Source organism: Dermacentor andersoni, chromosome 9, assembly GCF_023375885.2.
Source record: "Dermacentor andersoni chromosome 9, qqDerAnde1_hic_scaffold, whole genome shotgun sequence".
NCBI classification, from domain to species: domain Eukaryota; kingdom Metazoa; phylum Arthropoda; class Arachnida; order Ixodida; family Ixodidae; genus Dermacentor; species Dermacentor andersoni.
The window spans coordinates 28635724-28651915 of NC_092822.1; the positions used below are offsets into that span (position 1 = coordinate 28635724).

A 16192-nucleotide genomic window follows, 5' to 3' on the forward strand; every position below is an offset into this window, starting at 1 on the left:
GTTGCATTTCTGGGAAGGACCTGGAAAATGTGGCACAATATTTATAATTTCCTACTGTGCAGAAAGGGTTAAACATTACAGGTGTTTATGTTATGCTCTATGAAACTTTTCTTTGATCCTCTTGCTCTGTGTTATTGTGAGAGGTATTTTAAGATGCTTTTTGTTACTCTAATGACTCTGATGAGTAAATTCTTGTAAAAGTCTATTGATGCAAGTAGTATCTGGGTGTCTGCTGTCAGGGAAGAAATTGAAAACTTGCAATTGTTAGGGAATCTGTAAGTTCTGGAACATTCAGGAACAAGGACTGTTCACGTTGGTTGCTTTGAATAGGGGAAATTTGTACCTACAGTGGTCATGATGAACATATTAGTACGAAAGAAGGAAATGATGGTGGAAATGATGGTTTCACTCAAACATACACAATCTTACAAATTGTGGTGTCGCTGGTTTTGTGGATGTGAACCTGCTCGGGTGGTTGTAACATGCGTGAAACGCATGATTCAGTCGAATATGATAGTGCATTCCAACTGACTGACGTTTTACTGGTAGTAGTACAAAGTTGTGAGCTGGCAGTAACTTGGCAAGCTATAAACCACCTTTTTTTTTTATTGTGCCTAAAGTAAACTGCCAGTGTCAGACTGCCAGCGAATTTTCATAAAAACACTCGGGGAAGCTCTGGAAGAATGAGGGAATTTGAAAATGCAAACATAGTACGCACCCTAACTGTGTAGCTTGTTAACTTAAATTGAGTTTTCGTTGTCGTGGTTTCGTACTGTGGTAGTGATATCTAAGTGTTCAGAGCTGTTGCATAACTGGTATTCAGTTTGCCTGCTAAAGTGTGTTTGCAAAACTGAGGGAGAACTTGTAAGCTAGTCAAGCCTGAAACTGGTTGCAGTTCCTCTTTGCTTTGGGCAATGTACCATTAGTGTCTGTCTTCACTTTCTTGTTGTTTTTTTTCGCTTTCAGCAAGGAATACAACAGAGAGGCCACGAGGATTACTACATGCCTTTCCGAGCCGAACTCTTTGCATCCAAATGTACATTTTGTGCCTTGTTCTACATTGTGCTTTGTTTGCCCATGTGTGCATGGTAGTTTCTGGCCCATGTGCTGTCAATAATTGATCACACTGCCAAGCTGACAGGAATACGAATAATGAAGATGCAAGCATATGGTGTGCATACATATTAATATCTAGGTGTCATGGAGTGATCGGAAGCACTGTTGTTGTTGCCGCACAAGCATGCTGTTAGCTCAAGTGGCTGCCACATAATTTCGCATGAGGGAAGCTTTGTGTACAGGTCATGGAGGGAGCAAAACTGATGGTGATATCCCATTGTGTGAAAGTACAAGCACGCTCAGTTGTCATGGTAACTGTGATGTGGCGATTGCCAATTTCAGCCACTTGTGGTGCTAGTAGACGGCGCTGCTTCCACCTTCCATAAGCCTGTGGTCCAAAGCCAATGGAAGCTTAAACTTGCCATCGATGGAGAGATGATCAGAATGGGGTCATCATAGGCATAGATCAAGCAGGAATAGTCAGGATGCTAGAGTACTATAGAAATAGTAGTAACACATAATTATCTCATGCAAGCTAAGTGACTACATGTAGCCACCCCAGTACAGAGGGGATGCCACTAGCAATTATTATAACCACTAGTGGCCATTCTCAAAAATGTGCATTAATTAGAAGCTGCTCATTGGCTCTGCCTAGTGGATGAGTTCAGTGCTTCCACTTGACTAAACTACTTTAGTGTCTAGGCTTCATAGTCAATCTTATGTAATTTCATAATTCGACAATTTCAGCAGTAATAGCCTGGAGGAACATTTTCCAAGTAGATTCTCCGCGATTTTCTGGAGATGGTGTCGCTAAGTGAATAGTGCAAAAAGGTGTGATGTTAACTGATTCATCTTGGTACGCGTGGGAACATCTTTTGCACTGTTCCCATGCTTCTAAGAACAGTGCAGTCAATAGGACAATGCTACCCTCCACTAGGCAGGCTTAGAAAGGCATATAGAGTCAAGCTGTGCTTGTGAATATACATGTAAGTTGCCTCTACCATTTGGTACATCAGGCTGCTTCCTGATGTTTCCAGGTTTCTTCTGTGGAAAATGACTGTGCTGCTTCTTTATTCGTACCAGCCACTGTCAGTGGCTCTGTAGATATGGAGAGAGAGAAAAGTGGTAAGGGAAGCTAGGAAAGTTAACCAAGCTGATCCCATTTGGCTACACTTTACTGGGCAAGGAGTAAAAAGGGATCATGAAATGGAAACCCTGGCCCTGGCTGCTATACCCTGTACTAGGCAAGCAGTAAAGGGATCATGAAATGGAAACTCTGGCCTTGGCTGCTATACCCAAATTTGGGAAGTGTGCTCGATATGGTTACGTACTTGCATTGTTGCGAGTATTTGAGTGCTTGTGCAAAGTACAGTCATGGTCCACTCTTCTTTTGTGCCACAATATTATCCCGAACTCTGACCAAAAATGGCCAAATTATATTTAAAGACCCCAGTTGCCAGTGTGTTTTACTTCCTTTGCCAGAATGAATTCATTCCTTCTTACATTGCCCCTACAGATGGTGTGCTGTCAGCTACCAGAAGCACGACGAAGCACTGAGACAAAAATAGCTTGTCCATGGCATTGCTAGAAAATGAAAAGTACCGTTGATGAGCTAAGCTTGTCCTTGGCCATTTTTACCAGAGACCTGTGGATGAACCCAGCTCTTCCATGGCACTGAAGGTGTTAAAGGAGTGCTGACACCACTTTTCCAATTCGTTTTTTTTGGTGATTGAAGGTTAAAACCCTTTAAACCCTACGAGAATACTGAGAAATGACAGAGCACTGTAAATAATTTTGTGTAATACTTTGTTCTAGGAACCAGTTTTGGTTTCACTACCATGGAGGTACCTGTGTCATGATGTCATTATGCACTGGCTCAGTCCATTTCTGCATGCGCCATATACAAATGTAGGCATAACAAATGTGCGAGTCTTGTTTATTATGTATTAATGAGCAGCAGCATCATGCCTAGCCTTGCTTACTACATGTCTGCTTTTCTTCTTGTTTGGTTTTTAGACAATACCACATGTTGTTAGGGTCCCCATATTGTTAAGGTCTCCCTCTCCCCCCCCCCCCCCTTTTTTTTTCGGAAGGCCACTAATGTTTGTTGGATTTATGATGTTCTAGACTTCACATTTCTTCAAGAACATTGATGATTGCCTGTGTGTTTGTGTGCCTTGTCTGCAGTAGGGCTGTATACAGGGTGTGTCTGGATAGTAATAAGACTTCATTTCTCCTGCTGAGAGGAACAGCTGCGTGGTGGTGCTCGCAGGCACAATGGGTAGAGGGGAATTTAAGCTATGCATGTGTCGCAGCAGGTGTCAGTGAGGTGTTACAGGGAAAAAAAATCTGTTGCTAACCTTGGTTGGAGTTCGAAATGGAGCGCACCATTGAGTATGCGACGAAGATCTATGTCGAACTCGAGGAATCGGGTGCAGAAAGGCTTGCCATGATCCAAAAGGCCTATGGAGAGCAATCCTCGTCCAAGGTGCAAGTTTACCACTGCTTCAAATAGTTCAGCAGAGAAGATGTTCGGGATGAACAACGCTATAGGCAACTGTCAATGGGCCAAATTTGAGAACATGTGGACGAAGTGCAGGATGTTCTGAATACTGATTGACATTTAAGTGTTTGAATGGTGGCAGAAAAGTTGGTTCTTCAAGAAACTGTTGTGCACAAGATTGTGACAAATGAGTGAAAAGTGTGTGCCTGGTTATTGATTCCCAAGGTTTTTGCTTACGAGCAAGCACAGAAAAAAGGAAAAGGGGGGGAAACCATATGATGGCTTTCTGTGACCTTTTGGACTGTGTGCAAAGTGACCTTAACTTTCTGGACAGAGTAACAACGGGAGATTAAAGACACGAACCCTAAACATAGTCGAAGTAGTTGCGATGCAGCTTCTAAAAAACGTTCTGGCTCCTGCCTATCATTAGGTGTACCAGTCGTGGCAGCTCTGGCAACAGTGTATCAATTCACAAGGTTTATATTTTGCTAATTAAGTAAGTGTTTGTACTAATAAAGTAATATAAATTTGTTTTCTGGCAATAGTCTTAATACTTTCTGGTCACACCCTGTATTGTGAATTTGGAATTGAGTCATTGCATTGTCTTTTACTGAGAAACTGTTTCCAAAACAAATGCTGATGCCTGAATCTAAACACTCGAGTGCATTCCAGAAAATTGCAAGTTTGAGTTTCTGTCAGTGTTAAGCCGTAAGTATATGTCTGTCTTCAGTACTGTGGATAAATCACAATGCTTCGTTATTATGTCTTGTATTTAACTTCTGTATTTTACATACTGCCTTGCACTGTTTCTCCTTTTGACAAGTTTTGGCCTTGTGGTCACTGTCAAATTAAAAAGAGAATTATCAATTGCTTCCAGCAGAGTGATTTTTACTTAGGCTTTCAATACTTATAAGAAGCTGCCAAGACACCTTAATATAAATGCAGTGAAATTTCATTATGACGAAATTGCATCCAATGCAAAAGTATCTAAGTTATATCCCATATTCATAAGTGTATGTTTGTTAGATGCTTAGCAAGAAATATTTAAGCTTAGATTAGAAACGTTTTAGATTTACTTGGTTAAATCCATGTTTGTTATATCAAGATTTGACTGTATTGAGTCCAGAGCATTCTAGCACTGCTGTGAGAAGTGACATCAAAATGCTGTGATGTGTACGTTTGGTTTGTGTCTACTGACTAAATCCACTTTATGTAATAAATGTATGAAAGTCTTGTCCATTTTTGCATAAGCAAGTGTGAGCTTCACTTTACCAAACCATACCCTCCTGAATGCACACTTTGTTTCCCCCAACATTCCAGTCTCATCCCCAGCTAGTCACGTCACTGGCCGGGCCGAGGCAATGGCGAGGATGCGGGCGTCATTCCCGAGCACGGCGCTGCCGCGACATCGGCCGTTCCGGTGCGAGGTGTGCCACTACACAAGCTCCAGCCGCTGGCACCTGAAACGCCACCAGATGATCCACACGGGCGAGAAGCCGTTCAAGTGCCACCTCTGCCCCATGACCTTTGCCCTGAAGCACAACATGGCGACCCACATGCGAACTCACACGGGGGAGAGACCCTTCCGGTGCGAGGTTTGCCCGCGAACCTTTAGCCAGCAGCAGGGACTCAAGAAACATGCAATGCAGCACACGTATTTCGGATTTAGCTCGTCGCTGTAAAGCAAGGTTGCTGTGAGGAACACATGGTACACAAGCATGGTACACAGCTGTTCTTTTTATTTATTTCCTTTGACGCAAAGAGCACTTACGAATATACAACGTTTCATACATAGCAGGCAACGCTACGAAGGATAGAGAAAGTCCTCTCTCTGTTGGCATTCGCGACCCAAAAAATACCAGTGCATCACATGTAAAACAGGTGTGCGTCATGTAATTCAATGTTATACTGAGTTTTGTACTTTTGTGTTGCCAAGCACGACGTGTATGTTACTTGGAAGGTGTCACAGATCTGAAACCTATTTTACACCCAAACGAGCGGCGTGACGTGTTTATGTGAAAAGCGGTCATAGCGCTTCCTTCGCGCTTGTGACCGGAACATAGCGCGTTGCATACTGGGAGCACAAAGCCACACAAATAGAAGTAGTTTGATGTAGCCTTGCACCCACTAGTTGTAATCTATGAAATAGTTATTTCATAGTAAAACATGCAGTATGAGACCTCTGTGATTGTACTACTTGCATAGCATCTGCAGCATTGCCTGCTAAGTATGAAACTGAGTACTATAGGAAATGGGCCAGTTGTATTCGGTTGTTCATTCGTCACAGTTCAGGTCAGGCATGGCTCACAAGGAAACATATCCCGAGCAGGTGGAATCGAACCATCTGCTAACCACTCTGCTGTTTTTTTAAGAGGAGGCCTTACCAAGGTGGCCAGCTCTTGTAGTCCCATTAAAATACGTGTGAAATGCAGAAATGCTCTTGTTGGACAACTGCTGAACCAGCTTGGATGAAATTTGTTGCATTTCAGAGAGAAAGCCCACTTCTACCAACTGTAGGATGCAGAATTTTTATTTGGGGTCTCATAGCTTTTACAGAAACTGCCATAGAGTGGTATGTTTAAAAAGAAAATGAAAGTGCAGAGAAAATGGGTATTGCAGTTGCAGTATTGAAGTTCCATAAACCACATGTTACAGCATGTTACAGTGTTGTAACAATGCTTACGAGGGCTTTGCAGAAGTCCTACGTGTTAATTAGTGGTATATTTCAGAGTGGTATAGAGCATGTCAATTTTGTCCGATTTAGATGTGTCAGTAGGTGGAGTTTATGGAATTGTGATATCTTGGCTGCCGAGTTATGGAGGTGTAAGCCTGATTTTTGTTTCCTTTTTCCTTCTTTTTTAATATTGCCCTCTACAACAACTTTTATGAATAAAAACTTACTGCTGGAAAAAAAAAAGGAATCAGCTTCCCACACTCGGTAGGTTTTAACTTTCTCTTTTAAATGCCACAAACCTAATCAAATATTGTGATGCAGATGTTGAGCAAAATTATTTCCCTGTTTCCATGTATTTATATAGGAGCTCGGGAGGGAAAGCTTCCTGTTGAGGAGATTACAGGCTTATTGAAGTCTGCAGGTATTTTATTTTAACATTGTGTTCATACTGTTGGTATCAAAAGTCTACAGGGCACGTAACGCAGTGAAAGATCTGTGAGACATATGCAACCTTTCAGTAATCATTGATGAAGTACCAGTGCTGTCACTCATCTTCACTGTTGAGAATCTCGCCACCATGACGTGGTGCCCTCTCTGGCCAATGTTTCATTCCCGAAAATCGCGGTTCCTCGCGTGACCTCTCCTCTGGCACTGCTCTAAGCATACTGCTCTAGTAACATGTGTAATAAAACATTTAATTCCCACATTGGCTCATAGAAGAATTCAGTGACAATCTAAGAATGCAGTGACAGACACACTGCTGACCATATTGAAAAGAATTTGTACAAGCACGCCAGCCAAATACGTTCACTCACTTCCATGACCTCACAGCGGAAGCAAATTTCTTTAATTATCAACATGTTGTGAGAACTCTGTTTTGGAGTCTAGAGGCACAGAGGACAGACGCAAGTGTGGTATTGCGGGTGGAACCTGTGTTGAGTCCTTAAGTTTTCGTTGAGTACGTCTCCTGTACAATGATTCAGATCAAAATACTTACCGTATTTGCATGATTCTACCGCGTGCTCGATTTTAATGCACAGTTATATTACCGTTCAAATATATATGTATAAATAGAAAGAAAAATCCTGGCTCTCCTGTAATCGAGAGTAGGTGTAAACATGAAATGGTTAACGGCAAAGCAGATTGGTTGAAGTAATTACAACGATTACTCGCAACCATCCGCAGCATATCAGACTCTGCCGGCCTGGTCACGCAGCGTGGTCCCATCTCTCGAGGCGACACAAAACCCTCGCCACAGAACTCGCGGACCACTGATGTTGAAAATAGTACCGGCAATCCCATCTCAGCGCCAAAAGATGACAATCAAGTGCATGGTGCACTGTAGTATCTACCTTTTGAAAGCCACTATTGGAAATGACAAATAAAGCTTCAGAGTACTAGAAGTTACAGCTTGAGTTATATTGCAAACTAACATTAGAAAGAATTCGAAAGCAGTATTATTTGGAACTTGTTTGGGCAGTACTTAGTGTATTTAACGCAGTCCTGCACAAAAGTTTGGGGGGCCAGAGACCGCGTTTGCTCAAGTTTGGACTGGTTGCCTGGATGATCTTGTTCTGTTCTCATCTGAGTGCCCAGATAACGGCTCTGGCTTTTGGCTCAAGATCATTTGAAAGTCGCGGACAATGGGAGCTAAAAGCATTTCATGTTTAATAACTTGGTGCCGATTTTACCGCACACATCAAGTAACAAAACCTGAGTCAACCTGTACTGTGTTGAAACAATTTTGTGGGACATACAAAGGCACGCAGACACGCACACAGCTGAATCTGAGTGGCTAGACGCTATCGGAGTCTGACGACACCTCCTTATCACTGTCTACCAACTACAGAAAGTCATCTTCAGTTCCATCCAACCCATTAGAAATGCCGCACGTACGGCAAACTGCAATACGGTGACCATCAATGGTAGTGTGGCTAGCTACCTTGCATGGAGCTTTTTTTTTTAGTAAGAATCAGTTTCGTTTTTGAGTTTGAGTATAATTAGTTACAGTTGTAACATACATGCAAATTTGAATGCACATTAAATGCTAAAAATGCGCGCTTTAGAATCATACAAATACGGTATTTCTGTGCTTGAAGTTATAGTCCTTACATTAATTTCACCCCTTTGTCAGATATTTTAGTGGGCCCTGCAGTAACCTTTTGCAATATTTTGTAGCTCACAGAATTGAGCGACACACCTGAGATCTTCCCTATGATGATGTGCAATCTTTTCTGCATGCCTGCAATGTTTTGTTGCGATCTGACTTTTTATGTCTTCATACGCTTATTATATTTCGTTTTCGTGATCTGTACATTGCGCTTCCTTGTTATGACCGTATCTTTGTTTTCTGCCGTATATCCTGCAAAGTACACAGGCTAAATTTTAAAACTTTCCTTCCGATCCTACTTTTAGTTCTCCAATTGCAGTCATTTCTGACACCCCAGTGAGTGTTTTTTTTTTTATATTACTGAGGGTTTAATAACTAGTTACTGTTGCTGAAATAAATGAGGGTCTTTATAACTTCCTCGATGGGTGAAAGGCAGCATCCACCTTATTCCTACACTGTCTCACTCCGATTCACCTTTTGGTTGTCTTGCAATTTGCTTGCACGGTTTTCCATGCTTAAAAAATATTTTGTTAGCAGGAGCAGCTTTGCCGTAAAGAAAGAGTTTCCTCGCCACATCGGCTCTCATCATCAAATTGAACGATGCAGTTTGCCAGTAACACATGCAACTGCAAACTTCAGAACCCTGATTTCACCCTTCTGCATGCTACCAGACCGGGTACAAAATGTTGTTTTTATACACATCCTTCGACTTGCAAAACTTTGGCGAAGGCAACACACCCGGTGTCATACATTTATGTCGTACACCAAATGCTATGTAAGTTTCATAAACTAGTGGCAATCATGTAAAAGAGAAGCCTAAACAGAATGGAAACTTTCTCACATCTTAGGCGCACGGTCTGTGGCACTTAACCATCGAAAGCACACTGCTCATGCTGTGTTAGTGTGATGTCCCAAGCCAATGCAATTTGTCGGCATGTGTGGCACGTGCTGATGACGACGTGCCATTTCCCGAAGCCATGCCAAACTCTCAAAACAGTGGAGCATGAAAGATGCAGTTGTTTTTCGAATATAAGTGTATATTGCAGAATGAATTGGTGCACACAGCAAGTATATTGCAAGGTGTATTGATGCGCTTTGTTGATAATTAAATGCTACAACTTTCCGTTGACTGCTGCTTTGATTGAAGGTACTGTGGTCTCCCTTTGACATGTCTCAAAGGTGGACAATGGTACGCAACTGCATGGCCTTAGTGTTTCCTATAAGGGTATGACCCCTAACGCTTTTTTGCTTATCTTGAAAGGTTGTGACTCCTCAGCAGTAACCTTGAAAGGGTTCCAAAAGGCTGGATGTTCCTATCTGAAGGATGGTCACAAAACAGCCACACAAGAATGTGCATTCTATAAGTTGCGCAAATGTCAGCATTCAATTTCATTTCTCTGCATGCCGCTCCTTGTGCAACTTTAGTGATATGACGATACAGTCGAGCCTGGTTATAACGAACAGGCTTGTTAGCTGAGAACAGTTTGATGTATAGGGTACTAAGTCAATTTACCCAAACTCATCTACAGTGAAATTGAACAAACTTCCGTGAAACGTTCCCAATATTCAGATTTGTTATTTGCAGTGCAGAAGAGAAGTGAGGAAGGAATTAATTTGTTAAAAGCAAAGCTATGCTTAGCAGGCAGTATTTTTTTGCCTGTGCCTTAAAGCATTCCTCAGCATCACTAAGAATGAAGTTTTTGATAGCACACTTGTGTAGACCTGTTCTAACCCGCTCCTCTGAATATCCGTATAGTATTGGAATCAACTGCAAAAGTGAATTCTGAAGCATTGGGCTAGGCAGCTCTTCACATGGCAGTGAACGGCCCCAGAGTTCAATATGTGTACTGTCCATTTCATTGTGAGGAAGTTATTTTACTTGAGTGCCACATTCTTGCACATATGACCCCCACAAAAAATTTCTGAATTTAACTGTAAAGTCGAGGTCGCGGGGTAAGATATATACTTTTTAGGCAGGGACAATTCTCGGCTTGCCATGCGAGGCGCAATCGACCAGATAAAGTAATGTCGTGCGCCCATCGGTCCACTGACGGCAGCGGCTACCTATCGGCGGTACGACGCAACTTCAAGACAGAAAAGGTTTTATCTCCCGTTGCTATAGCAACCAGCGCTTCGCTGGAAATACGAAATGATCGAGTGACGTGCAACAGTAGGTTACCGTGGTGAAGGGAAAGGGAATCGGTTCAACGGAACAGATACGGCGACGCGATGCAACATGAACAAGCTGTTCTCTGGTTACTTGTGTTATCTGCATGTTCCTTGTCTGCACAAGCTCTCACCTGCGTTCTAACTGAAGTTGCATCGTTCCACTGATAAATATCTGCTCCCGTCACCAGACCATAGGACGCGCACCATTGCTACTTTATCTAGTTAATTGCACCTAGTGAGTGACCTTGCCTAAAGAGTATGTATTTCACACTGTGGTCGGGGTGCAGGTTATATGCAAATTTCGCCTTCACGTGTGGCTTCACGGCAGTGTGACATGTGCTGCCGTAAAGCCACTCCTCAAGGGAAAGTTTTTCACCATTCGAAGTTTCTTTGTCTCCTAGGGAACTCCACCCTCCCCCACTCCTGCATGGTGAAGCTCCCTTCTCCCCTCATTCATGGTCGCCCGTTCTCCTCCTCTTGACAAGTCGCCATTTTGCATTTAGTAGTGAGTGAATAGTACACATGGTGTCGACAAACTAGAGCTCACACCACCGAAGAGGGGAGAGACAGAGCCGCAGGCTGGAGATAGGATGTAGACGAGTCATGCATCCGCAAATGGAGTCTGTTTTTGCATAGGTTTGAACGTTGTTGCATGCAGTTGTTTTTGCAGATTATATGCGCAGCTTTTTTTAATCTCATTTTCCGAACTGTTATAATTGGGAGTGCAGGTTATATGTGGAAAAATATGGTATCAGTGAGTTTTGCATGTTCGATATAGTGAATCATTTGCTTTATCCAGGTTTGTTATATTTGAGTTTGACTGTATTTAGGGGGTGGCATTCTCATCACATTGCTGACTTGTTTTCACATTGGTTAGGGTTAAGTGTAATGTTCTCGTTTATTTAATCTTAGTTTAGCCTGCAGCTGCCTTTGTGGCTGTTAATACTAGCTGAAGCAGATGGTACAAGAGATACAGAACACTTGTAGCACACATAACGTGATGGTTGTGCATGTGGAATGTGAAATCCTTGAAACAGGTGTTGGAACATAATTGACATATGCTGTTGTAGTGGCTCGTGTTTGGGGGGAGTGATAAAGTATCTCAACTTCACGTCACGGTTTCCTGATACACTGTTACATATAGTGTGCTGTTGTCCACTGCAAGGTGGCTGACCTGCGCTTTTGTAAGTTTCTGTGTCATTTTTGAAACTGCACTTCAAGCCATAGCTATTCCCAGATGTCTGTCGTAGGGGTCAGTTAACTGACGCATCAACAGTGAGAAACAAAATGAAATTTTGTTTCATTGTGGCTATTGCAGACATTTCTTATTGTAGGCTGAAGGGAAAGTGTTTGAAGTGGCAAATCTAACTGATCAAAAAGGTTTTAACTGGACAGGTTGATCATCTTACTTCGTTTACTGTGCATGCATAGAGCTTTATATATGTATTTTGTTATTGTTGTGGTGCTCGGTGAAGTGGCGCAGTTTTGCAGGAGTGGCAATTTGAAGTTAGCTTTGTGCCCGAGTATTGGCTATATAATATTGGTATTTTCGTGTCTGATGTGACTTCGTTACAAGGTTCGACTGTATAGGGAACCTGTAGTATCGCAGCTGCACTGCGAGTTTTACTCCAGTGATGGTTGACTCACTACATTGTCTGCTTAGTGGCTAAAACAGGGCAATAAGGTTGTGCTTACTTCATTGCGATGAGTGGACAGGCAGAAACTTCCGACCCCCATACTTCACTTAGCCCACAGTGTGCTTAATTTATGAGGGCTATGACTTCATTGTAATTGTGAATTACGAGTGCTTTTATAAAGCACACGTCACCTTGGCAGGAGTTTTCAAGATGGCTACTGATTATAAGCAAGATGAAGGATGTTAAAACCACCTTAACAGGTACTCATTGAGGTTGTAGTTTAGCTTTGTCTGTAAGAGCCCACAGTTCGTCCTTGTGAAGGGCTTACAAAACCTTGACGGAGTTGGTGTGATCTTGTCGTTCTTTCTTTAGGCATTTCTTTAAGCTTTTTGGTAAAGCAAAGGTTAACAAGGGTCTGCTGAAGCTTTACAGTGACATTGTTGTGTGGACTGTGTCTGGTCACATGCTGGCCTCGCTGATTGATTGGCATTACACCTAAATTTTCCACTTGATGGCACCACCGCCTTTGTTTGTTCACCTTACTCCTCCAATGCTAGTGCACATGACAGCTAAGTTGGGGGGGAGGTGGGTGGGTGCATATTTACCACTTATGTTGTGATGTGTGCTTTGTAATGATGGACTACCATGACCTTTGCACGTAAAACACTGCAGATCATCGTTGGCTGGTACACAAACATTACCTAACGTGATGGCAAACAAGACAGTGGCGTGGCGACAGCCCAGGTGCTAGCTAATTGCAAATCACACTTTGGTAAGAGAAATTTAGTAAATCTGGGCCCAGAGTTCAGGCCTGTGTACATACAGTTGGCCGCCACAGAAGTTTTAGACACAGATACCACGACAAATGTGAATTTGTGCTGTATTCAAGGCTATGGGCCATGGATTTGCAGGAATTAAGGTTTTTCGCAAATACCACTAATACTTCTGTAGCTGATGACGGAGTCCTGAAACTGATCATATTCTCGTAGGTGGCATCGCTGCACATTTCTGGCGACAGCTATGCTCAGCTATCTTTTTCATCTCAATATACAAGGTAGTGAAAGCGTCCTTTTATTGTGTATTTCAAATGTTACTATCTGCATCTTGAATGTATGAATGCCACTGGCGTGATTGCCAAAGGATAAATGTTCATTCACGCACTGCTTTGCTTGTACCATGTACAAGCACACAATCATTGACATGATTTCATGCTTCACTTCCATGAATCGTGGCGCGCCTAAGTAGGATTTGAATTGTATAAATGAACCCTGCCATGTTACATTACGATTTTAATGTTCTTGTCCAATGCAAACTGCAGGACAACTCTTTCGTTCACATGCTAGAATGACCCACTGTGTAGTTACTGGGCTTTTATTGGCCCTGTAAAAAAAATGTAGCTGGGTCAACTGATTCTGTATCTTGTAGTGTTCTGTATAGTTATGATCTACTCACTGCTATTTTCTGTTGAAATTGTGTCCTACGATCTGTGGAAGACCAATTTAGACAGAAAGAACATGGCTTCGTTGGCATGAAAATGTAAATACATCGTGCCATCGGCAAGCTCAGATCACACTGACATTCTTTTAAACTTAGTATATTTGCAGATTACGCTCTCATGAGACGAAAAATATTTGCAAATGTATCTACTCTGTAAAAGCCTGGCGATTCACTGAAAAAGAGCTGGCGTTTTATGATGAAAACTTAGTTCAAGATATACTTATTTTCAGTCCTCGCATGTATGGTCACATTCAAAGCAGATCTTGTTTCTGGGTGGACGTTTTTTTTGTTGTCATGCCAAGTGCTTTCTTCCTTGGTCATTTGCTCCAAATAAAAGCACAACAAATAACATGCAGCTTCTGTTCTTTTTGTGTCGAGCCACCTTGTTCATTGTGGTTTGGTTCCAGTAATGCATCCAACTCTAATGGGATTGCCAATGGTTTCACAACCATACAAAGTTCTCATGCGATTGAACCAAGTTTCCACACAATGACATAGCTGACATTGGTGCTCCAGTCACTTTTGGGCTTCATGTTTAAAACAGCGTTTTAAGTAACTGGAATGCCAATGCATTTTGTCTGACACTGAAAATTAATCTTGGAACTGATGCAGTCCTGAGAATTCGTTCCAAGTGGATATGCCTTGCAAACATACCAGCTATAATTTGTTGATTTAAATAAGTGCTATAAAGTGATTGATTGAAAAGTTCATTAGCGTTATTATGTTCATTATTAACATGCCATGGCTGCTTAGTTGTTATGGTGTTGGGCTGCTAAGCATGAGGTCACGGGATCGAATCCTGGCCATGGCTGCCGCATTTCAGTGGCGGCGAAATGGGGAAACACTCGTGCACTTAGATTTAGGTGCACGTTAAAGAACCTCGCATGGTACAAATTTCCAGAGTCCTCCACTATGGCGTACCTCATAATCAGAAAGCAGTTTTGGCACCTAAAGGCCCATAACTTTTTAAAGTTAATTATTTAATGAAGCATTTTGATTTCTCATATTACTAATGACTGCCTCATCGCGTAATTTAGATCAAGGCTTAAAATCGTGCTATCTGCCACAGGTAACATTTTAAAATTTTGGACATATATATAGAAAGCTCTCGGCAAGGTCACACAAGGTCATTTTTCAGTTTTTTGGTTCATCTTAAGAAATCAATTTTCCACTTGCAAATCTTACAAAATAGTGCTACAATATTAAACTAGACCTCATAATGTCTAAAATATCAAAAAATCGTGAGGATATATGCGGTAGGTAATAAGATGTAAAATAAAACTCGTTCACGAGACCGAATATTGGTTTTGTGAGGAGTGATAAGCTAACTTTGGAGTTCGAAAACAGCCTATCTGTATTATTTATGTAGTAAAGGCTCATTTAATGTGAGTCACGTGACCATACGATAATTTGGGAGTCCTCTAGGCACGAATGCTAGATTGCCCGCAGTCTGAAGCTCCGTCCCCTTCAGCTGCTGCTAGATGCGCAGCTGGCGTGCACTCATTGGTGCAATGATGGGGCAATAACAAAGGAGGTTATATATATATATATATATATATATATATATATATATATATAAGTACATAATATATATATATATATAGCGGCTTCATATGGGCAATACCATTTTACCCTTCCATGTAATGTTTGGCCCTTACTTAAGGAGCCACTATAAAATGCGTCGCGACGCAGTAGTTTTCCTTGAGTAGCGATTGTAATTTATATTTCCTGTATTTGGCCTCCCCCATTGGGCCACCCAGTATGTCTAACTGTCACAAAAGGTGCATAGAAGCCGTAAATGTACTTACTATGGCGAGCAAATATTCAATTCGTATTTGAAAAGCAACTATTCGGCATTTTCGAATAGCCAATACTAACTGAATATTTCGTAACAACCGACTGTTTGGGTCTGGTTGCTGTTGTGTGCGCTACGCAAAACTATTGCTAATTATCAAAAGTGTTAAGACAGAAGTTTTGAAAGCAATGCAGAAGCAAAATGGGCAATGCAAGCTTTGATTTTGGTTTCACAGGAAAAGCCTATGGGACTATTATTATAGTGATTTTCTCTTGTAGCCTGCCATTTAGTGTTTTTGGTAGTGTGGCCATGTTGCAGTTTTATGATTTACACTACAACTATGCAACTTTTTCCTTGCAACAGGTCATTTTACATGTCTACGGCACAGAAGATGTTCCACAGATGTTTTTTTCTTGTGCAGCTTCTGGTCCTTTTTTTATTTTTTGGCAACCATTTATGTAGCGCTTCTCAGAAAGCTAGTCATATAGCAGCCATTCTTTCTTAGAGTTTTTTTGCAACCAGGCTCTAATGTTATTGTGAGGCTATTCATGGTTTTTCTGATGAATGACGACCTTACGTTTAAAACTGATCCATCATCCCCGATAGCTGTCTCTTTAGCACTAGTCGGTGTAGACGCGAGTCTTAAATTATACCAAAACAGACATTCCTGCTGTAAATATATGCACCTGCATTTGGATATTCAATACTTACTATTCATATTTGATTCATATTAAAAAATTGACGTTTGCCC

General features: G+C 41.7%; 1 protein-coding gene across 1 annotated transcript in view; it reads left to right on the forward strand.

Moving 5' to 3' along the window:
* The window catches only part of LOC126527378 (uncharacterized), a 28431-nt gene extending 14436 nt beyond the window's left edge, over positions 1-13995 (forward strand). Inside the window, exon 4 of the mRNA XM_072284365.1 lies at positions 4811-13995. Within this exon, the coding sequence (XP_072140466.1) occupies positions 4811-5241 (431 nt within the window). The 3' untranslated portion in view covers positions 5242-13995. The remainder of the gene's footprint in view (positions 1-4810) is intronic.
* Positions 13996-16192: the final 2197 nt, after the last annotated feature.